This window comes from Plenodomus lingam (genome assembly GCF_022343315.1).
Source record: "Plenodomus lingam strain CAN1 chromosome Unknown contig_9, whole genome shotgun sequence".
Classification (NCBI taxonomy): Eukaryota; Fungi; Ascomycota; class Dothideomycetes; order Pleosporales; family Leptosphaeriaceae; genus Plenodomus; species Plenodomus lingam.
Genome location: NW_027093973.1, coordinates 1,048,824 through 1,072,311, shown reverse-complemented (window position 1 = coordinate 1,072,311; position 23,488 = coordinate 1,048,824). Strand labels below are relative to the sequence as shown.

The 23,488-nt window shown below is 44.8% G+C and overlaps 6 protein-coding genes across 6 annotated transcripts; 2 read left to right on the top strand and 4 right to left on the bottom strand.

Moving 5' to 3' along the window:
• Positions 1-9,142: 9,142 nt before the first annotated feature.
• IAQ61_010885 (uncharacterized protein) lies at positions 9,143-11,186 on the bottom strand (the record flags this gene model as incomplete). The annotated part of the gene is given in 5 exon segments (XM_003834871.2): positions 9,143-10,182; positions 10,246-10,576; positions 10,652-10,771; positions 10,921-11,127; positions 11,143-11,186. The coding sequence occupies 5 exon segments, from the start codon at positions 11,143-11,145 to the stop codon at positions 9,143-9,145; spliced, it is 1,701 nt and encodes a 566-aa protein (XP_003834919.2). The 5' UTR covers positions 11,146-11,186.
• Positions 11,187-11,998: 812 nt separating this feature from the next.
• Positions 11,999-13,233, bottom strand: IAQ61_010884 (uncharacterized protein; the record flags this gene model as incomplete). Its single annotated transcript, XM_003834868.2, has 2 exons — positions 11,999-12,613; positions 12,757-13,233. Coding segments are annotated over 2 exons (1,092 nt in total), but the record flags the coding sequence as incomplete, so codon positions are not given.
• Positions 13,234-16,264: 3,031 nt separating this feature from the next.
• On the top strand, positions 16,265-17,396 carry IAQ61_010883 (uncharacterized protein; the record flags this gene model as incomplete). Its single annotated transcript, XM_003834863.2, has 2 exons — positions 16,265-17,057; positions 17,125-17,396. 2 exons carry the CDS (start codon positions 16,265-16,267, stop codon positions 17,394-17,396), a joined length of 1,065 nt encoding a protein of 354 aa, XP_003834911.2.
• Positions 17,397-18,174: 778 nt separating this feature from the next.
• Positions 18,175-20,347, bottom strand: IAQ61_010882 (uncharacterized protein; the record flags this gene model as incomplete). The annotated part of the gene is made up of 7 exons (XM_066098965.1): positions 18,175-18,624; positions 18,698-18,731; positions 18,782-19,325; positions 19,382-19,576; positions 19,624-19,717; positions 19,738-19,876; positions 20,051-20,347. The coding sequence occupies 7 exons, from the start codon at positions 20,345-20,347 to the stop codon at positions 18,284-18,286; spliced, it is 1,644 nt and encodes a 547-aa protein (XP_065951123.1). The 3' UTR covers positions 18,175-18,283.
• Positions 20,348-20,840: 493 nt separating this feature from the next.
• Positions 20,841-21,674, bottom strand: IAQ61_010881 (uncharacterized protein; the record flags this gene model as incomplete). The annotated part of the gene is made up of 3 exons (XM_003834855.2): positions 21,218-21,674; positions 21,028-21,166; positions 20,841-20,979 (listed from the first exon to the last, which is right to left on the bottom strand). Exons 1-3 carry the CDS (start codon positions 21,570-21,572, stop codon positions 20,841-20,843), a joined length of 633 nt encoding a protein of 210 aa, XP_003834903.2. The 5' UTR covers positions 21,573-21,674.
• Positions 21,675-21,777: 103 nt separating this feature from the next.
• Positions 21,778-23,129, top strand: IAQ61_010880 (uncharacterized protein). The gene is made up of 2 exons (XM_003834854.2): positions 21,778-22,423; positions 22,511-23,129. The coding sequence occupies exons 1-2, from the start codon at positions 21,859-21,861 to the stop codon at positions 23,083-23,085; spliced, it is 1,140 nt and encodes a 379-aa protein (XP_003834902.2). The 5' UTR covers positions 21,778-21,858; the 3' UTR covers positions 23,086-23,129.
• Positions 23,130-23,488: the final 359 nt, after the last annotated feature.

The following is a 23,488-nucleotide window of genomic DNA, read 5'->3' as shown; positions in this document are numbered from 1 at the left end:
AGGAATGTTATATACCTTAGCTTGCGTATATAGGATTGTTTACTCCTTTTGCTAGTAATTAGTATCTTAACTACTTATCTTTGCCTTAGTAAGATAAGCTTTATACTATAATCTTGCTAGTGTTACAGCGCTTAAGTTAGTTAGTGCTAGGTTATTGCAGAGCACTTAGATTAGTGCTTAGAGGGTTACTCTTCCTTAATTAACAAGCTCTATATAGGCTAGGGTAAGAATCCCTTAATCTACTATATTATTAACCTATATAAAGAGGTTCTAGATTACTAATAACTTTAATACCTAATCTAATAAGCAAGCTTAGTACTATACTATTTAGAGTTTATACTACTTGCTTGTTATATTAGATAGCACAATATCTATTAGTATGCTAGGCTTAATTAGTTTATTCTTAAAGTGGTTTTTAGTATCTAGAGCCTTAGGGTCTACCTCTACCTAGATCCCTTTAGTTAGGGCATAGTATCTGTTGCAGGAGGGATATCAACTGGATCACGGAGCATCTTGATCCCGATCAATCCCGATCAATACCCCTGTATGACCCACTATCTGATCAACTGCCAGCTCACTACTAAGTGCCCAACAAAAAGCAGGAGCTCTAGTAAGGAAGGTTTACCAATTATTCACCTTCTAGTAAGGGTAGCTAAAGCTCTATATATATAAGTACAATCGTAGTAGATACAATCTAATAATCTATCTCCTAAATCATTCCTAACCTTAGTAATCTAAATTTCCACAGTTATAAGCCTAGTTCGCGCTTTACCTTATTAAAGATTATCCTATCTATTTAAGCGTATTGTTCAACTTAGACACTAAGCTAGCAAGCTTCACTCTTTATACTATTTCTTAAGCAGAAGCTCACTTATTACTCTTCTACCATAAGCGACCAAATCCTAAAGGGGGATATCCTACTTACAGGATTAACTAACTGGCCCACCTGGTACATTTAATTTAGATACCATGCCCTAACTAAAGGGATCTAGGCAGAGGTAGACCCTAAGGCTCTAGATACTAAAAACCACTTTAAAAATAAACCTATTAAGCCTAACATGCTAACAGATATCACGCTATCTAATACAACAAGCGAGCAGTACAAGCTCTAAATAGCTTAGTACCAAGCCTGCTTATTAGATTAGGTATTAAAGTTATTAGTAATCCAGAACCTCTTTATATAGGTTAATAACACAGTAGATTAAGGGATCCTTAGCCTAGCCTATATAGAGCTTGTTAATTAAGGAAGAGTAACCCTCTAAGCACTTATCTAAGTGCTCCGCAATAACCTAGCGCTAACTAACTTAAGCGCTGCAACACTAGCAAGATTGCAGTATAAAGCTTATCTTGCTAAGGCAAGAATAAGTAGCTAAGACGCTAATTACTAGTAGAAGGAGTGGACAATCCTATATACGCGAGCTAAGGTATATAACGTTCCTAATATTAAAGGATAGCTTGTAGTATAGGATTATCTTAAAGCTCTATCTGCTAGGATCTTACTAGATTAGGGTTAAACTATATTTTAAAGGATTATTAAAAAGTCAGTAATAGGAGAGCTAACTTATAACCTCCTACAGGTTACTAAGATCTATTTATTACTACTCTAAGAGAACAATATAAGATTAAGCTCTAAGGGTCCTAGAGTGTTTGCAACAATAGGAGCTCCACCTTCTAACTAACCTAAGAAGGAGTCTTTATATCTATGCAGTAGATCTTACCTATAGAAACCTCCTAAATGCAAAAATATTATTAAAGCTTAGATTAATACAGGTAACAAGCTTACTACCACTTAATAATTAGAGATTAAGAAAAAGATTAATAGGAATCTAAAATTCAAAGAGTTAAGAAAAACTCTAATCAAGTCCTATCCTATTAATTAAGATTATGGTAGTAAGGCAAAAGAAAACGCGATCACCTATCTAGGCAGTATCTAGGTGGCACTAATTAACCCTATATTAATAGCGGAGAAAACAAACAGGATCTATTTAACTATAGACTTTAAAGCTTACGCTCTATTAAAGAGCACTATCTTTAATAACAGGGGTGCAGTGCACCTAGTTAATAATATAAGCTACCTAGAAGAAAGCTTGTTTAGATTAGTTAAATATAAGATAGTTAAGGCAGGAACTTAAGCTTTTCTAATCTTAGGCAGAGGGACTAGAGTAATCCCTAATACTCTTAATAGACTAAGAGGTCCAAAAACAGAAGATTTAGTGCTTACTAACGTGGTATTAGTAGAAGGTTTTTATGTGAATATTATATTAGAAGCTTAATTGCTTAAAGCAGGAGTTTAGTTCCTTAGGCTAGATGCCACCTTATAGTTTAGATTATTAGAAAAGAGCGTTATATTAGCTAAGTTACTGCGTAAGTTTAACTTAACTTTCCTAGAATACAAGCCCTCTACTCCTTATCTAATAATCTAAAGTATAGTGCCTAAATAACCCTAGTAATCCTAGATAACTTACCTAAGACACGATAGTAAGGAGCTTTAGCACTAATAATTAGGCTATTTAAGACCTAAGGCGCTTAAAGCTCTAGTTAAGTTAGCTATAAACGTTAGGATTAAAGGAACTCCTAGGAGCAAATATAAGCACTGCGCTATTACACATGCCTAATAGGTTATATTAAGATAACTAAGGGAAAGATTACTACGTCTATACTACTAGGTATTATAAGATCTATTTAATATACTAATAGGTATAGCTTATAAGCAATAGATCTTAGTATTAAAGTGCAACTACTTAGGAAAGCTTTATACCTATCTACTACAAGCTAAAAACCTTAATAAGATTATATAGGTGTTTGAAAATTTTAAGAGCTTAATACTTAACTAATACAAGCTTAGTATAGTTAAGATTATATAAGATAATAATGTTATAACGCTCCCTTAGCGTAGCAAATCTTGCTTTTAGATCTAGGTAGCTAATAATAGTATTAAAATTAAGAGCTTACCCGTATATACCTATAAACCTAATAGAGGAGCAGAAAGAGTAGGGCAGGAGATTATAACAAAATTAATTAAAATAAGGATTAGTGCTAACCTACTAATAAAGCTCTAGCCTAAAATTATTAAAGCAGCGACTTAGCTCTATAATATAAGCCTATCCTATGCTTACAATATAATATTACCTAACAAAGTGCTAGATTGTTAGTTTACTAGATACTTTAGGTGGTGGCAACTAGAGCATATAAGGGAGGTAACTACTAATCTCTGCCCTAATTAGAGCGGAATATACGCCTATAGCTATTAAGCTTACCCCCTTAATAGAGATTAAGTAGCTAGGCGTTACAAGAGGGTTTTTAAGGTAAACCCTTAGGGTTATATTAGATATCTAGTAGGATATAGAGTATCTAATATATATAGGATATAGATCCCCTTGCTTAATTAAATTATTATAACGCAGAATATTACCTTTAATAAGGATCTTTTCTATAAAGAGAAAGATCTAGAGTAGCTTTAATAGTTAGAGGCTTAAAAGATAGTTAACGTTATTAGCAAAGATAAGATCTGCGATATAGGAGAAGTATATAAAGAGCTTAATATCTTTAATTAGCTTTGTATTGCGGCAGAGCAACATAAGGAGTCTAGTAAGCAAGGAGGACTAAACCTAGCGTAGGAGCTAGGGGGTAGGGTAGAGCTAGAGGAGGTAGATAATTAGGCTAGCTAGCCTAGTAATTCACAACCCCCTAAGCAGACACCTCTAGCGTAGGTACTAAGCATAGCTAGCTTAGCACAAAGGATCTATATAAAGTCCCCTAAGCTAATAGGGCTCTAAACTCCTAAACTAATACTAGAACTAAACTTTAGTATAGGAGACAAAGGATCTATACAGGTTATAGATTAGGGTCTTACTACCTAAGATAGTAGTAATCTAACTTACTTTAACGCCACAATAGGTAGCTCCTAGGAAAGACCTAGAGGGGAGAGTGTTATTAGTAGGTCACTCTATAAGAGCACAGAGATAGGTAAGGGTACCCTATCTAGCTCTTATAGGGGTGGTAAGTAGAGCTCCTACCTACCTGCTTTAGGACTAGATTCTGTATCTCCTGCAGATCCCTCACAAGCGGCACCTAGAGCTCCTAGAAAAAGTAGAAAACTATAAGTTAAAGGACTGCTACTAACGCGTGTTAGTAAGTAAGCTTAGGGACAGGACCCTAATAAACCACTAGGAGGCTCTATAAGTATAGGGATATACATAGTAATAGATCTATTAGATATAGATCTAATTAGAAATCCCTTACACGATCTTTTAGTATATCCTAAACTAAACGCTATAATCTATGCTATAATCGCAGTAGTAATAGGGAGTAAATCTCCTACAAACCCTAAAAGGAATACGCACTAGGACGCTCTATAAAAAGAGCTAAAATAATAGAAGGATCTCTATAACTACTAAATAGGATAGTAATTTAGAGACGCAGTATATAAAGAAATTAATACTCTACTAAAAGCTAGTACCTAGGAGGAGATTAATAGGCTAAATATAGGAGAGTATCTACTCCTACTTAAATAGGTGTTTATATACAAGCTTAATTAGGATAGTTACCTAATTAAGTGCAAAGCAAGGATAGTAGTAAGAGGAGATCTATAGCTTACTAACTTAATTTATTTAACCTACGTAGCTACCCTAGTAGCTTAAACCTTTAGGACTATAATAGCTATTAGAGCTAAGTTTAACCTTAAGATATATTAATATAACGTTGTTAGAGCTTTCCTTAATACCTTAAGGGATTAATACCCTATAGTTATCTATAAGCTACCTAAAGGATATTAAATACCTAGGAAGTGCGTTAAGCTTAAACGAGCTCTATATAGATTAAAAGACTTACTATTATTATAGTATAACAAGCTCTTAACTACACTCTAAGAAAATAAGCTTATTACTTCTAAAGAGGAGCTATACCTATTCTTTAATAGAGATTGCAGTATCTTGTTAATATTCTATATAGACGATATCCTATCGCTCTATCACTAAAACTACGCAAGCTAAGCTTACAGAGTTATCCAAGCTCTAAAGCAAAGATATACTATAGAGGAAAAGGGGCCTGTAAGCTAGTTTCTAGGGGTAAGAGTAATCTAGGATAGAAAGAGATAGATAATAACACTTATTTATAATAAATACATTAACAAGATTGTAAAGAAATTTAATCTAGTAGAGATAGGAAAATTCCCTACTACACTACTATTAAGTAAAGATATTAAAAAGAGCACTAGAGAAGCTACTAAAAAGGAGATCAAGGACTATTAGGAGCGCGTTAGATTAATCCTTTACACCTTAATTATAGTGCGCCCTAATATTGCCTATGCAGCCTCCTAGCTCTCCTAATACCTTACTAACCTATCTAAATAACACTTTAATACAGTTAATTAAGTAATAATCTATCTATACTAAACTTAATACTAATTAATCTAATATAGGAATAGGGATCCTAATAAGCTTATAATATATAGTAATGCGTTATTTGCTAATAATATTAATACTTAGCAATTATTATATAGATACCTAATCACGCTCTTTAGAGGACCTATTATTTAGAAGGCAGCTTAACAATTAACTATTACTACTTTAACTACTAAGGTAGAGCTCCTTACGCTTAAGTAAGTAAGTAAAGAAGCAATAGCGTTAAAACGCTTTTTAACTAAAATACACCTTACTTTAGATACTACCTAGATAATTAATTATAATAATTAATAAACTATTAGGTTAGTAGTAGGCAATAATAAAAGGATTACTACTAAGCTACGCTATATAGATATTTAAAACATATAGCTTAGGTAAGAGTATATAAAAGGATCTTTCTATATTACCTACCTACCTACTAGTAATATACTAGCTAATAGGCTTACTAAAAACCTAACTATATAATAATTTATAAGGTTTAGGGAGCACCTAAAGTTATATAATAGTAGAGTATATATTATATAGTATTAATTAAAGTAAGGTAGTATATAAGATCTATTAATATAATATAAAAATAACTAACTATAGCCTACCTCTCTATTATTAACTAGGTAGCTTCTCTAAGGAGCTCTATTACACGCGCAAAGCGTGCCTTAGAGTCTATAGGAGGCTACCTAGGTTACCCTATCCTAGGATCTATAGGGGGAACCTTAGAGGAGCTAGAGTCCTTATCTTCTAATAAGGAGCTCTAGGCGCCCTTAGCTATAGAAGTAGCCTTGCGCGCAAGCTTAGCAGCAGTAGCAGCAGCTTTTACTAGCTCCTGCTGCTTAGCCTTGCTCTCCTTAAGGAGCACTAAGACCCTCCTCTTCTTATTCTTAAGAAGGTCTTAGCTCTTACCTACCTACTTCCTTACTAGGAAGGATAGTATAGAGTATTAGGTAAGCTTAGGGCTATTAGTTTATTAGTATAAGATCTTACTAAGTATTATAAAGGAAAAATTCTTATATAGATTATATATATTAGGATATAGCTATACCTAGAGAAGTACTACTAGTACTAAGTCCCCCTACTAAAAGAGTTATAGCACTTACTATTAGACTTGTTAACAAGCGCTAAGCGTAGATAATTTAGATAAGTTTTAGTATAATAAATACTAGGCTCTCTATAGTAGGAGGATCTTAGGGTCTCCTTAGGAGCTAGAGAGGGAGTAGGAGCAGGAGTAGGGGCCTTAGGAGGGGTCTAGGGAGGAGCAGGAGCTAGAGTTAGAGTTAGAGCTAGAGTAGTAGGAGCTAGAGTAGGAGCACCCTTCCTTAGCTTCGCGATCTTAGCTATAGTAGTAGTAGCTATGCACTTAGCTACTATATACTCTACTATAGCCTTATACTTAGTAGTAGCGCGCTCTTCTTTAGTAGTAGTAGCTTTAGTAACTATAGCTTTAGCTACGTAGGAGGTAATAAGGGTAACGTAGGTAGAGTAAGCGTAAGTAGTAGGTTTTAACTTTAACTAAGATAGGTTAGTAAAGATATAGGTATAGTTTAGATCTTTAGGGTTAGATAATCTTATAACTTAAGCTATAGTAAAGATTATAGTTAGGTAGATAGAGTTATAGAGCTTTATCTAGATAATATCTACGCGCGTAAGCATAGGCTAAATAAGGAAGGCACGCTAGTTAGTATCTAAAGGGTAAGCTAATTTAACCCTTTAGATATATAACGCTCTAATTAGCTACACTACCTACTAACTATAAGCACAACTATAATAACAAAAGATCTACCTATACCTAGGGGGTGTGTTATAGGAGGGATATTAACTAGATTATAGAGTATCTTAATCCTAATTAATCCTAATTAATACCCCTGTATAACCTACTATCTAATTAACTACTAGCTTACTGCTAAGTGCCTAATAAAAAGCAGGAGCTCTAGTAAGGAAGGTTTACTAATTATTTACCTTCTAGTAAGGGTAGCTAAAGCTCTATATATATAAGTACAATCGTAGTAGATATAATCTAATAATCTATCTCCTAAATCATTCCTAACCTTAGTAATCCAAATTTCCATAGTATCTAAATTAAATATACTAGGTGGGCTAGTTAGTTAATCTAGTAAGTAGGATATCCCCCTTTAGGATTTAGTTGCTTATAGTAGAAGAGTAATAAGTAAGCTTCTACTTAAGAAATAGTATAAAGAAAGAGTAAAGCTTTGCTAGCTTAGTATCTAAGTTAAATAATACGCTTAAATAGATAGGATAATCTTTAATAAGGTAAAGCGTAAACTAGGCTTATAACTATAGAGATTTAGATTACTAAGGTTAGGAATAATTTAGGAGATAGATTATTAGATTATATCTACTACGATTAGACTTATATATATAGAGCTTTAGCTACCCTTACTAGAAGGTAAATAATTAGTAAACCTTCCTTACTAGAGCTCCTGCTTTTTATTAGGCACTTAGCAGTAAGCTAGCAGTTAATTAGATAGTGGGTCATACAGGGGTATTAACCAGGATTAATCGGGATTAATCAGGTCAAGATGCTCCGTGATCTGGTTGATATCCCTCCTGCAACATAAAGGACTTAGGCTTATACCTAAGCCTAGGTTTAATATAAGATAGACTAAGTCTAACACTACTACTAAGTAAATATACTAGACACCTATAAAAAGGCGTAGAGGGCTTATCTCTCCTTTAAGATACTAAATACTATTATTAACGCTTATTGCATTCTCCCTTAAGGCCAGTCTATAACAAAAAGATTAAGTAGATAGACTATTACTACTACTATCTATAGCTTTGTAACAAGGCTAGGCTAAAATAGCTAGCGCTTACTAGATGCCTAGGCTAGACTTGAACAAGGTTCATGGGTTGGCGCTAGGGTCTAGCACTATTATCTTAGGCTAAGCTTAGCTAAGATATATATATTATACTATGCGAGGATTACTTAGCTTAAGTATTCTTGTGCGTACCTTTTGGACCATGGCCAAGTGGTACAGGCAGGGGAGATGACGTAGTATTTATTTCACAGGCAGGGCGCCTACCTTGTTACAAGCTTCAAAATTGAGTGTGTGTGGGCCAAGAAAGTCGGGCCGATAGATCAGCCGCTAACAAATACGCTAGCAAGAACTTTTGAAAGCCACCTCCGTAGTCTCGGCATTAATCCCAGAACATCATTTGGCGGGGAGCAGTCAGTGGGGATGGGATTTGGCGAGTCGGCTTTGCCGCGCACGGAAATGCTTGCAGAGTCGGGCGACTGTGGTTACACTGGAAAATGATGAGTTCTGCACCCTCTTGTTGTGTACGGTGGTTTCTTCTGCGCTTTTGACAGCATGGATTTTGACAGCATGGATGAAGTTCATACAAACTTTGATGCACAGACTCGCCGTCGTAGTACACCGGATCTTTGCACCGTCCCCACACTTGCTAGTTCCCGTATTATACCGAGTTTGACCGCACCAACGCTGTACTGTGCATGGCAATTCCTTCAAACACCATCGAGTCGGCTTTAATACGGAAGCTAAGAAAAATGCAACACGACGTGCAAAGGTTTTGTACGAAAGCTGTGGGAACTGACGTCAAGTATGGGGTGAATTGACACTCATTCATCGGCATATCTGCTTGAGCTATAACCTGCAAATTCTACCCAAAGCGCGCAGAGATCATGCCAGAATCATCCCCCAACCGGTCAATGCTTACTATGATCTGAGGACCAATACGTGAAAATCATCGCCAAATAGGTGATATTTTTACTTCTTCCCCTTACCGCCTATAATCCCAATTCCCCTGACAAAGAGCATCACAACCACCGTTGAGGCGAGACTCATCCCAAAGTTGAACCACGCTGTGCTTCTAATACCGACCTTCAGCGCTCTGTCCCATGGTTCCAATCCATGGCCTTCGCTGCCGATTTGATCCACACTAACCCCCTTTTCTCTGGCGATCACAGCGGTTTGAACAGCCGTAGCAATAGCCAAGCCAATTGCCCTGCCAATTTGGCCCACAGCCGTGATCAGTGCACCACCTAGAGACGCGTCCTCTGGGGGCAGTGTCTTCGCCACAAAGAGCGTTAGGACGGGAAAGATGGTGTCTGCGCCGCACACTGATAAGACCATGGCGGGAAACCCGTATGCCCAGTAGGAGGTATGCGCAGGAATCGGGATGGCGAACAGCAGTGAGGAAATGCTGACACATATTGTACTGAACGTCAAAATGATATCGCCAGGGATCCGTGAGAGAATCTGCCCCGTGATCGTAGCGACTAGGACACCGGTGACGCCGGTTGGAATGAAGCGTATCGTCGTCTGAATGACGGAGAGGTCCTGGAAGTCTTGGAACCAATAGGTTGCGAAGATGAGATAGTTGTTGAAGGAGGAGAAAAATAGAGCCATGAGGACATTCGCAGCAGTAAACTTGTCGTTTTTGAAGATGGAGAGTTTCATCAGCGGCCGTCTTTGCGTCTTCCTTTCAAGGTAGTATTGCCAGAGGCCGAATAGGACGACCAAGATGAGTGAAACGACGATGAGAACGGGAACCCAGGGCGTTGCCCAACCGACCACATTACCTTCCGACAGTGCGAAGAGGAGAATGACAAGGCCAATGGTGATGATGCTGCCACCGATCCAGTCGACAGTGTTGCGCACAACCGGCTCAGGTTTGGTCGGAGGAACAGGAATTACCAAATAACTCGCAACCGTCGAGATGGCAGACACGATTCCAAAGATCCAAAACACCCATTTCCAAGACAAATACTCGCCCACGACACCCCCAAAAATATTCCCAAGAATACCTAACCTTCGTCAGAAAGACAAACTCCTCTTCTTGCAGTCCCCAATAGTCGAAATGGACCTACTACCCAATGGCGCGCCAGCCCCAAAGCACCCAAACGCAATATCCTTTGCCTTGCCAGGGGGAAACGTATTCCCCAAGATCCCCAGCGCCGTCGGTGCCATAGCCGCAGCCGCAAGACCCTGCAATCCACGCAACACATCAAACGCAATCTCCTCCGTGATAAAAGGCGGTATCACCGACGTTAGCGTGAACGCAGCCGATCCCCACAGGAAGATCATGCGCTTGCCATATACATCTGCATATACATCAGCAAACACCCGGAATTGGAATTGCAGCCAGGCTGCCCCTGTGATTAGATGTCGATACTTATCGGCTAGTCGACCCCACAGTAGCTATATAACCATGCACTGATTAGCAAGGGGGGGGTTTCGACGTCGGGGTTGAGGCCATCATGTAAATTAACGTACCAGAAAACAACCAAATGTCAGATTATACGCACTCACGATCCACTGCTGGCGACTCGTTGGTACACCCAGGGCCTCGCCTATCGTGGGTAGGATGATCACTGTAGCCTGTACGGACATTGTCTAGATTGGCATTATCTTCAAATCAGCACGGTGTTCACTGCTCGCTTCATCTTCCCTTCCTCCCACCCCTCCAGACTAAGAAGCTTACAACGATGAGGGAAGGGAAAGGATAAGGTAACACCATGTAAACAATGAACAAGCAAACTCACGCTCAAAAACGGCGCAGCAGCAATCGACGCAACGAGCGCTACACATCGTGCCCGGGAGAACGGTAGACCGGGCGCATTGCTGCTGCTCGTATCGGTATGTGATACACCCATCTCCACCTCTTTCCCAGCACTCGCATGTGCTGTGTGTACGTCGGCGTGGGCGTGGGCGTGGGAGTAGGCGTCGCCAATTGCTCCAAAATGCTCTCTCTACCATCGGCACACCATCCGTCGATAACGTCGTGACCGCAGGTTGAAGTTCTCGATTGCTATTAGAAGCCACCGCCATAATTCCATGCGCAAACGCATTTACTCACAAGCTCTACCGTCTTGCTAAACCGTCACGTTGAAGCACAGATGCGGAACTCCCACACCGACACTACTTTTCTGAGAGCTCCGAGACGGGAGAATTACCGCGAGGGTGCCGATGCCGATGCCGCGAGACGGGGATGAATTGCCGAGTTTTTTTTTTGGTGTGCAGAGGTTGGGGTTGTGGGGGATAAATGTTTTTCCTGCTTTTTTGCCGCGGGAGAATGGTGGGTTGGGTGCTCTGCAACATTGGCGTGCGGGAGGGAGGCGCTCGCCGTGGTGTTTGGGTGTGGTGGTATGGAGTGCTGGGTTTTGAGGCGGGGTTTCGGGGGTGTTTTATGGAGGCTGTGGTGGTGATGGGGCTTGGAGAATGGGTTGGTGTGTATGTGCATTGTGGTGGTGGTTTGGTGTTAGTATGCCGGTGTAGTTGCTTTGTGGACTGGATGAATTATTCCAGGCTTGTTGCAATGTTCATCTTGGTATCTGTGATGATGTTCAGCGAGCGACGATATCAAAGTACTTCGTTTATTTTCCCGATTCACCGCGTCCATACTATCCATTGCCTAGACAGCGTTCATGCTACGCGGTCGTCAGGTGCCGGTGGATACCATTCTATTCATATCGTCTGTATGGATTTCGACCTCGCAGGTTATTGTATGATTAAGTTGGGGGTCTTTACAAGTCCTTGAAACTTGCCGCAAAAGCGTAGGTACATAGAACCGAGATTGAGTAGCGACACCCCCATTCCACCCTTCCTTTTTTCCCCACCCCCCTACATATCCCTCAGTATACTCTCCAAAATCTCTCTCCTCCAACCAAAGAAAATGCTGCTATGCGTATCCTTCTCAAAACGACACTCGGCCCTTCCCCCCAATCGCGCTGCAATCTGCTCCCCATGAACAATAGGCACGAAAACATCCTCTTTTCCATACCACAACTTGACCTTCAAGTCCTCCTTAATATCCTCTACCCGAAATGGCCACGCTTCACAAACCCCCTTCGCATCCTCCCTTGCCACCCCCAGCCCCTGCGCCAACGCCTCACTAACATCCCGAATCCCCATCCTCACCAAATCCCCATCTACAGATAACGCTTTATCCTTGGGATGCTTCACCTTGGCTAGTTCAGTCGGCCTCAACTTCAGCTCTAGGCGCGTGGACTCGGGGAGATGCACACGGTACGTGGGGTCGAGTTCGAGAAACCAGCGGAGAAGAAAGGTAGGGGACCAGCGCCAGCCATAGGGGATCCCGAGACGGTGAAAGATGCCTGCGCCACGCATGCCTATGTCTGGTGGTCCGAGACCGCAGATGATTGTTGCGGATTTAAGGGCCTGTGTTGGGAGCGCGTACGCGCATGATAGGACGTAGGGACCGCCGCCTGAGGCACCCTGGGTATTGTGAGGGATGATTCGGTGTGCTTTTTATAGCATCAAGCATCATGCTTTACCAAAAACAATAAGAGGATGACGAACAATATGAGGATGACGAACAAGGGAAGAGGTCGGAAGTGTATGTGTGGTAGCAAACATACCATGATTGAGTATTCAGCCAACTTTAAATGTTCAGCCAGTGCCTCCACATCCTTGGGCCAGTCCAGTAACCCTCTGCCCGGCTGCGGCGTACTCTGTCCACATCCTGGACGGTCGGGTGAGATGATCCTGGCTCCTAGCTCTTTGCCTAGGTCGTCGAAGTATGTGCCTTCGAGACGGGAACCGGGTAGACCATGGAAGAAGAAAACAGGCTTTCCGTTTGGATCGCCGTACTGTGCATAGCTTAGTTTTCGGCCTGAGGGGAGTGTGAGGATGGACGAGGTGGAGTTGTCGAGGAGGAATCGGCATGGGAAGGAATGTGTACGGTTGGGGTTGGGAGAGGGGAAAGAGGAGGTTGAGGCGGATGCAGGTGCCAGAGACATGGTATATGAGTGTATAGAACGCATTAGAATGAAATGTGAAAAGGTAGGGAAAAGGTTGTATAAATTGTTTCGTGGAGAGAGCGGAATAGGCAGCCACTGCTCGCCCGTTCACGCTGACGGCAAGAAGGCTGAAAATCCAAATGTCTCATGACATACTTGCAGTCAGCAAGTATTCCTACTTTGCATCGCAATCGTAGGATGGATGAGTGTGCTTTGTTCCCTCGTTCCTGGAACACCCGGTCGTGTCTTAAAATGGCCCGGCCAGCTCCGGGTGAGAAGTCTCCAGGCTGCAACTTTGGGGTGTATTGTCAGCTGACGACTGAGCTATGCGACTACAACATTGTCAATATCGCGCCTTGTGCACGCTCTATCTTGTACAGGATGGAAACCGGAGGCCGACTTGCATTTTTGTGAGGTAGATGTGGTGCCTTTCGGGTCAGCAGGTTCGCAGAACACAGTAAGAGTGTTCGAGATGCATCTAAGCAACACCATTTACAAAAATCTTTTGAGCGCCAAAGAATTGGGCACTTTCTTTTGCCTCTTTCTCGACAATCTTTCAAGTCGAGGGTGATGCCTGGCAACCAAGGACAAGGTTGTAGTTGACTTGATACTCACGAGTCTGTTTCTCTCGGCTGGCAACGCCTCGTACATCACGTATCGGTACAATCTCTACATTGTACCGTCCATTCATCTTTAGCGATACAACCTTCATCAAGATAACAACAGAAGCGCCTGTGCCAGTTCACCCGAGCCCAGCGACTTACTGCGATCCTATGAGTGTTGATGGTTGTTTGTGGCATAATGCTCTACAGTCCGCCCGGATTGGTAATTCCGTTGCTTCGACTTTTGACCATGCTATAAATGCATACCCTCGTCTGATCGTGGTCTGAAACAGGATATCATTTTTATGTCATGATCGGTGTCAAGATTTGTTACGCTGCACTAGAGCCCGCAGGCGAGTTTCATAGGCTTGTCCTTGGCGCATCAGCATTGCAACAAGGAACAACATCTTTGTGTAGACGTTCCTGGCGGTCCTCCGGATGTTTGTAAGCGTTGGAAACCCTTGCCTTTTTGTACCGGCGATGTTTCCACTCGTATGTTGCGATAGCCTGGACTTTACTTGTGCACTTAGAGTATCTGGATCGGTGACTCTGAGCCGCCAGGCAGGCTGGGAAGAGATGGCGCGTATGCACTAGAGTTTCTTCTGGGCGATACTCCGTTGTCCACGTCGCAAGCGCATAGGTCGTGATGTATCGAAGGACCGCAAATCGAGGGCCGCACATTGGGTGTGTCATCGGTGGCGTATTTCAGCGGTAATCGCGATCGAAGGCAAAGTGGTGTGTAAACTTCTATCTCATGTTATGATGTAGAGATCTGCGCTCACTTGCCATCCATGTTTATCGGCCAGAACGATATTCTTCCGCATCCATTCAGCTTGGTCGTTCAGGCGACCTGCCGTGTGCAGCTGTACCGGTACCGCCGCTCGCGCTCGCTCGACTTATTTACGTAAGAGCAGTCGTAGCCGTGGAATGATTGTTCCAGTGTTGAAATGTCCTTGCAAAGTTCCTATGCTCCATGGCTGTGCTCGTAGCCGAGTCAAGACTTGATCACGGCGAGGAGAGATCAGCTGAGTGTCGGTACCAGTTGACGGTCCACTTATGAGTCGTGACCAGCGTGTCGCGGTTTCAGCGGATGCACGCTTTTCCTTACATGTGTAATTTGTGCGTCTGCGCCCCAAGAGGCAGACATAAGCAAACCAAGAGTGAATCCAGACTGTCCGCAGTGTTAGCATATGGTTACCTATATTAATATATGTAGTTCCTTGGTCAACTTTGTATTTGCGAATTACAGTTCGTGGACTAACTAATGCAAGCCAAAAGGAAATTTGACCGATGGCTATTTCTGATGATGACTTGAGAGGAAATCAATTTTTGTGATGTCGGCATGACACAGTGCGTGGGTACCCCGAGTAATTAGCGATGAACTTGTGCTGTGTGGTATAAATCCTTCAGAATCCACCTGAGCTGTCGCCATGCCGAAATGTCGATATTTTGAGGCGGTCGTCGAGGCGCATTTATCCGGATTCTCCAGGTCACGGACTAGATCCCGCTGGACATGTCAAACATGAAGCCCCGTGTCCATGGATTTCAGACTTCAAGAAGGGCATTCTTATTTATCTGGGTAAGCATTATGTACAGAGATGGCAAGGACACATGTCGAAGCTAATACCAGCTGGCAACCAGCATATCACACCGCCCGACGCCGATCAATGGAGCAAGCCACAGAACCTGATTCCGCCAAACACGGTATAGTATCAAGAACAGCCAATCGATCACTTAATTATGATACCCTAAGCGTATTACCACTGTATCATTGGCTGTTTGCGGTCACCAAGCGTAGCTAAGGAGAGCTTAGGCAGCGCTACGAGTCCCCGCTAGCCCATATTAATCTAACGACCATGTCCACAGTCAGACGGCTCACGGTGCGCAGAATGCTTTCGGTCCTCCCTCTCCACCCAAACTATCCTTTTGCCAGTTTCACAATACGGTTCTAGCGAACCAAGCAGACTTAGGCTAAACCCATATAGAACAAGGTTCCAGAAATAACTTTACCGTTGGGCTAAAATAAGGTGCAATGTGGAATTTCACTGCGTCTGGTTGGGTGGAATGCAATGAGATCGTCCAACGGAGACAGAGCCGAAGGCAAGGTCGGTTCGCATGCTCCTGTACAATACACTACTTCCGACTGAGATCCAACAAATCGGCTTTCACCCGGACTGAAGAATCTGACAAGTCGATTCACCACGCTGTCACTAGTAAGTAAACCGACGAGTGAATGTACAGTGCTACAGGTGCCAAGCATACACATTCCCCACATCGAGGCAATGGGATACACTAATCCATCTTTGTCTCGTGTCTTAAGGTACTTGCAAGCCCCCAGTCTCATGGAGCGCCTGATACCTGCATCCAGAGTAGTGCCGAAGTAGTCTCATGCTTTCGCCCCCAAAGCAAGTTTGGTCCAGGGGTTCAGCTGAATCTAACCATATGTCTGCGTTGGCTCAGTGTCACGAAGCCTCTGCCACCGTCTTTTCGTTCCTTGCTGTTGTTATCACCGTTGCTCTTCAGTCATGTTACGCGGCCACTTCATCGTCAAGGGCGTCGCGATCCTCTCCTTACTGTTCTCCTTCTATTATGTCACTTCACAGCGTGCGTTTGAGAACTTCCTCGACACTTTAAACATCACATTCGACGACTTTCCCCAAGAGTACGCAAAAGTCCTCAATGAATCAGTGGCCAACAAACAGCAACCCCCAGAGGACTTCGACTATGAATCGACCTTTAAGCACATCCAAATTCCCAGGATCATCCATTACATCTGGTTCAAAGACCTATACCCGACTCGCGAAGGCGCCACAAAGATCCCATCGGTAGGATCGCAATCACCAGAACTCTGCCGCAAGTTCAACCCAAACTACGAAATCCGCATGTGGAATGCAACCAGCGCGCGAGATCTCCTGGCAGCAGAGTACAGCTGGTTCCTCCCCACGTACGACAACTACAGATACCCTATCCAACAGATCGACGCATTGAAGTACTTTGCCCTCTACCATTATGGCGGCGTCTACATGGACCTCGACATTGCTTGTCGACGAAACTTGGACCCGCTGCTCGACTTCCCAGCCTGGTTTCCAGAAGCATCCCCACTAGGTGTCAACAATGACTTGATGGCCGCCGCGCCGCGCCACCCTGTCCTCAAGAGAATGACTGAACGCCTCTCTGCATACAACCGCAACTGGATCTTCCCCTACATCACCATATTCTGGACCACAGGACCGCACTTCACCACTGACATTCTCCATGAATGGTACAGCTCATCCGATAGACCAGGAGTTGTCGACGGCAGCAAGAAAAAAGAAGCTGGTAAGTGACCTAGATTCTCTCCCACGTCCCACCCCCCAATCCACCCTTTACTAACATGCTCCCCAAGGTCCCAACGTTTTCTGGGTTCTCCCCCGCATCTTCTACTCAGAAGAATACACCTTCTTCGGCCACTCCCCAGGCGGCACCTGGCACGGCGCCGACGTCGCAACCGTCCTCTGGTTCGTCGACCACCCAGCCATCACAATCGGCATTCTCCTGCTCCTCTGCGCCGCCATCACCGCGCTCCTCTACCGAAAACTCCGCTCAAACCGCGCTTCTTACACCGCAGTACCCGCCCGCGACCGGTCCTCCAGCGAGGGCACTCGAGCCTGGGATTGAAAAGCCTTTCGTCATCCGTAACTAAACTTGGTATTAACATCAATACGCCTTTCCCGATGAATCTGCGACATGGCGAATCGAAAACGGCAATTTGCAGTCGCGAGAAGATAACAACGCAAGGGACGCACGGACCGGGAATTCCTGCAAGGAGTCTGGAGATCTCTCTTTTTTGTTTGCACTTTTGGCTGAAAGGAGGCGTTAACGATGTGTTACAATGCATATATGATTGGAGGAACCACAATCCCAAGAGCGGGGATTATGTGGTGCTGGACTCGTGCATGGGTATAGGCGTTCGGGAAAGGGATTTGCGATAACCCGGTTAGAGTCCTTGTGCGGAGGAACGATGGCGAAGATGTCGAATTTACCATCAAGGCTGAGTTGAAATGGATACTCGTAGTAGTGCTAGAGCAGCGTCTACTTTCAATCAAGAGTAGTTCAATCTCACGGATGTGAGGGCACTCATGTGCGTCGGATTCTCAAGTTGTTTGAGCTTTGCAGACGGTGAATTTTCCCTGTGCCTGTACGGGTTAGAGTTGATGCTCATGACGGTAAAACCCAACATGTACGTTCGCGAGCATGCTGGTGCATATTGGATGGCTGAATGGGGTGCTTCGTTCTGCCTGTTCATTTTTACGTTACGCAAACTGGTATCATGTTCCACACTGCTTATATCAGCTTCTCCCACTTCAGCTTTCTGCATTGACTTTACTGTTTGATGTCAGAGCTATACTTGACATGGCCCTTGCATTAAACATGCGTAATCATTCAAGAGCATGTGCCCATAGCATATAACCGTAAAAGTGCTGCAACTATAAAACATACATCCATAAGCCCAACCATCCATCATCCACCCTCCTTCCCCCCATATCCTCATCCCCAATGCCCACCTAAAAGTTGCTACACCACCTCTCAAATTGCCTCCCTCCCACAGGCCAAACGCCCTCGTCAAGCAACTGAAACAAATCCCACTCCCCAGCGCCTCCTTCAGTCTTGAAGTTCCAAAACACCCAGCCATTCGTCTTGCTTTCAAACGCATCAAGCTGCGTCTCGATATAGCTTCTGACATCATTCTTATACTCCTGTGTCCACGAGGAAACGGGCCCGGATTTACCGGCGCAGGAACCAATGGGTGGTGTGCCGGCGAGTGTGCCTTCGAGGCGAGAGCCAGCGCGGAAGCCGTTGAGGTGGGGGGCACAGTCTGTGAGTGCGCCGGACCATTCTCCTACAACTATGGGGTTGGGTAAGTGGTTGGAACGGAGGAGAGTTGGAATAAGATGGAGCGGGTGAAAGGGTCGACTTACTTGTCCATTTATCGGAGTTTTCGTAGTTGCTTACCTGGTGAAATGTGTTAGTGATGCACTTAAGTGGCGACGGTACATACCTACGAGATTGCAGGTTAGAGTTAAATGCTCTTTCACTGTCAGGTTCGTCGAACCATCGGAGAAGATCTGGTACTCGTGATGATCCACCACCACGCCTTGCGCGTCATTATCCTGTGGCGTCAAGAAGCCATTCATCCAGCTGGGATCCTCAAACCCATCGTGCAGCATAATAGGCGTGTCGCTGATTTCTCTCAAGTTGTAGAAGGCATCGCGGTAGAACTGCTTGACCACTTCTTTGTCTAGCTTTTGCAAGAAAGGCTCATTGAGAACCTGTATAGCAACAACGACATCTTGCATATTCGGTGCTGCGTATTTGGTCTCAATTACCTTCAACACATTATGAGTGTAGCTTATACTATCAGCATCGCCCCAGGCTGGGTATTCGGCTTTGTGACCACTGTGGTCGAAACCATTCTGGGATTTGGGCGCGCCATGGAGATCAATGACGACCTTCAGGCCGGTTTCGCGAGCCCAGTCGATGGCAGCGTCGAGGTATACCGCCGCACCTTGGGCATACGGTCCCCACGGTTCTACGTAGCTCCAGTATCTTGATTGGTAGTCAGTGGCTATGTGGGGAGTAGAGGGCAAATCGGAAATTCTTACCCAACAGGAATTCGAACGATGTTGAAGCCTGCCTGCTTGATCTTCCAGAAGTCGTCGATGGAGACAAAGCTATCCCAATGTGGCTTCATAGCTTCGGCACAGTTCGACTGGCCCACCTTCTCGCACAGTGTCCACTCGTCCACCACGAGCCAATCCGACGTGCTGTACTTTTCGAAAAGGGAAGGAGTGATGAATCTAGGCCTGTTAGCACAAGAGACGTCTTGACGAAATGCAAATCCTACGGCTCAAGGACTAGCCAACCACCGATATTGACGCCGCGGACTGTGTCCCTGCCCCATTTGAAGTCGACGCCTCGTTCTTGGAAGCTTTTGAACACTTTGTAAGCGAAGAAGCACATAGAATACTCTTGACATACTCAGCCGGAGCAGCATTGATGCAAGCTGCAGCGGCGATGGCTGCGGTAAAGAAGGAGTGTGAGAGCATCGTAAGGACGGCAATGTAGTAAATGCAGTCCGAAGGTAGATCACGGTCTAGCTAAAGGATTGAGAGATAGTTTTTCGCAAACGGAGTCCTGTTTAAAGAAACCAGTCACTGGTAGTAGGTGAGGTGTGGGTATAAAGGGAACCAAAACTGAGGTTCGAATCGAGTGTAGTTTTGATGGCAACGAGACTATTGTGTCGCTCTATCTCCCCTAATAGCTCTTTGTACACACATCGGAATCAGGAAAGTGCAGACGTGATTACTAGTGACAAGTGGGAAGTGACTGGTGGGTATCCGCCACGGTCTTGCTGCATAGATGCCATGCACGTCGGAACTGCACACGTTGCCCTTGTAATGGTGTTGCACTGCCTGAAAATGTGCTTGATATGCTCCATGTACACCTGTGAACTGTTCCTTCCAAGATCCCACGATACAGGCAATCCCATCTGAGGACCCGAACAGTATGCCTGCAGTTCCACCTCTTTGGGCAGCACGCTTGATAGTGCGGAGCGCATGGTTGTACATAAAAGAAGCTACCTACAGGCACAGGTTCGGGTGTCCACGTCTAGACAGGAACATGACGCAGCGAAGCGATATCGAGGAGAAACCATACCAGAAACTGGTGGCACAAGAAGCGGGAGAAGAGGGCGCTAACCTTCTGCAGGTCGATGTGCAGCGCAGTCAGCAGAACCATCAAGATTACCAAAAGGGCAATTGTGGCCTATCACCACGTACAAATGGTGGTGCATGATTTCTTATTGCGTCGATTGTGGAATTCTTGACCTGCGGCTTCGGAGGGGGATTCCGGATGCTATGTGTGTAGTATGCAAGATCGGATTGGTAGGCTGAGCTCAAACCTGGGACAGCTTGGTCCACCCCTGATACTTCTAGATCTTGTAACTTATGAGCAGGGGAGGTGATTTTATCACCGTGGTCAGAGTGAACGATTTCAGTAAATCAAGCCTCCCTGTTACATTACGCGCTTTCGTCGATGTTGGTCCGAGGAGAACGGTTGATCTCAATCTAGGAACCCAACGGTTTCATCCATAATGGCAGCAAAACTCTTGGTTTCGCGGTGTTTCCCACTAGTGATAGGCGGAAACTGTGTCATCTTGACACGGAATTCCTCGCTTTTGATCAAGGCTGGCGTCAAGTCTCTAAAAGTTTGTTAGCTGTGGTGTATTTTAACATCTAGAAAGACATACCTGACATCACCTCGGACAAGGTAATTCTGCCGCTCCATTGCAACAGCAAGCTCCTCCTGATGGTTGTCAAGGAGATCAGTGTTCGGTACCACCACCAACGGGACTTGGTACCGCAATGCTGCCAGTATCGTTCCAGATCCTAGCCACATTAGTGTTGCTTCCTATGAAGCACAACATGAAGAATGCATACCTGCGTGGGAAATGACCAGGCCCTTTGACTGTTGTACCAATGTAAACTGCGATTGCAGACTGTTCGGGTCAAAGTCGATCCCATCAATTACCAGCGGTCTTTTCTGCTCGACTTGTTGCAGATGAGCTCGAGCGCCTTCGAGGCTAGAGGTGTAGACGTCCTTGGCGCTCCCGTATTGAACCAGCACATGAGTAAAGCCGAGACTCTGAATGGTATCGATAGTAGAAGGACTGAGTACTGATTCAATGAGTACAGTAAAAGGCGCTGTGGCTCCTGTAGTAATGAGGCATAACTTCGAGTCAGGTGTCCAGTTCCACGCTTGTGACATGGTGGATGCGGTCGTTTGTGCGGCCATTGTATTCGCTCCGAAGGCTGTACAGCCGAATTGAAGAGCTATAAAGTCGAACCAAGTCACGTACTATCTCTCCAAAATAGATTCAAATTGGGTCGTTTCAAGATGAGGAAGCTCCAGACATCATGTCAAGGGCGGAGGTCGGCCACATGACCACGGGATTGGTCCGCCGGTGTTCGGTCACACTTTGCTCCTCCGCGCCAAGCCTCTCTGAGAGCCAGCGACCTGAGGTTGTTACCGCAAAAAGATTGACGGCGGTGGCATCAAAATTAGGGCAACGTCAGTCCAGATGGCTTCGATACCACGGCGGTTGCTCTTGCAATCACGACAAGGCCCTTTGCGGATACGGGCACCTCAACGCATATCGCAATGGCAGCGGCCTCTATCAATCACGGCACCACGATGTGCAGATGAAGATGCAAAGACGGGCGCAGCAACTCCCACTGCCAATACTTCCCCTACGAATGCATCTACAGGAGCAGAAAAGCCATCAGCAGCCCAGAAAAAGGCACCATTGACTGAAGCCGAGCGCGAAGCCGCCATGCTCGACACGCTCCACGCCAACCTCGCTGAACTCGACCCCACGGTTGTCGCCGACGCCATCCGTAAAGGCAAACAAGGCGTTCCTTTCGGCACTGGCTTCGAGCTCGAAACTGACGAGGACTTTGACATTGAAGAGGAAGACAAGCGCAAAGTGAAGACGGGATTCTGGGCCGAAGGCGATGAGACAATGGGCGTAGACGAAGACTATTTCGGCGACGATCTGACGAGCCACGGACACGGCGAATTGCAGAAACAACGGGATATCAGGGAATACGCGAGGTTGATTGCATGGGAGCTGCCACTGTTGAGTCGTACGTCTTATCATCCTCGCCTCCCGTCCCACATCTCGCAATCTACCAAATGAACCCCAACTAACCCCACCCCCCCAAACAAAACAGAACTCGCTCGTCCCTTCGAACCCCCCACAGAATCAACCCCCTTCCGCTTCCGCTACACCTCGTACCTCGGCGAATCCCACCCCGCCTCCAACAAAGTCGTCGTCGAATTCTCCCCCCAAGACCTCTCCCTCCACCCCTCCCCAACCCTCCACCTCACCCCCCCTCAAATCACTAAACTCATCAAAATCGCGGGTCCGCGGTACAACCCAAACACGCAATCCGTCAAACTCTCGTGTGACAGCCACACCACCCAGGCCCAAAACAAGCGCTTCCTCGGCCAGACCATTGCCAAGCTGGTCGCCGCCGCCCAGGATGCCAGCGACTCGTTTGACAATGTGCCGTTTGACTTTCGCCATGTCAAGGTTAAGCGGAGGGCCGAGTTTCCGAACGCATGGGCTGTGACGCCCGAGCGCAAGAGGGAGCTTGAGCGCCGCAGGAGGGAGAGGGAGAGCTTGGAGGATGAGCGGATGGGGAATGGTCGTGTTGTGGATGGGAAGAGGGTGATTGAGACGAGTTTGCCGTTTTTGAATCCTGTGGAGGAGCCGGTTTTGGTGGAGGCGGGGAGGAAGAGGTAGATGCGGTTCTTTGTTTTTTTGGGGGGGGGGGAAGGGGGATGGTACACTTGTAGATATCATGAACGGGGCCATGTTTACATAGGACATGACCATTGCTCTCTCCTGTAAAGCAAAAGAAGTGTACAAAGACAAAGTGTTCTTTTCAAACCAAAAAAAAAAAGAATCATATTCTGCAAAAAGAAAGGGACGACCATGACAAACGATATCAAAGCCTAGTTTTCCAACCCAAAGCCTCTGAAAACAAGCCCCCTTTGCATTCCATTCTGCGGTGGTATATATTCAATTACTCGACCGAAATCATCTCCATCACCAAAACTCTCTACCCCCACCCCTACCAAAAAAAAATAACAACAACCAAGGGACAAATAACCATTTAACCGCCGTTAATTCCTTTGACCAAATG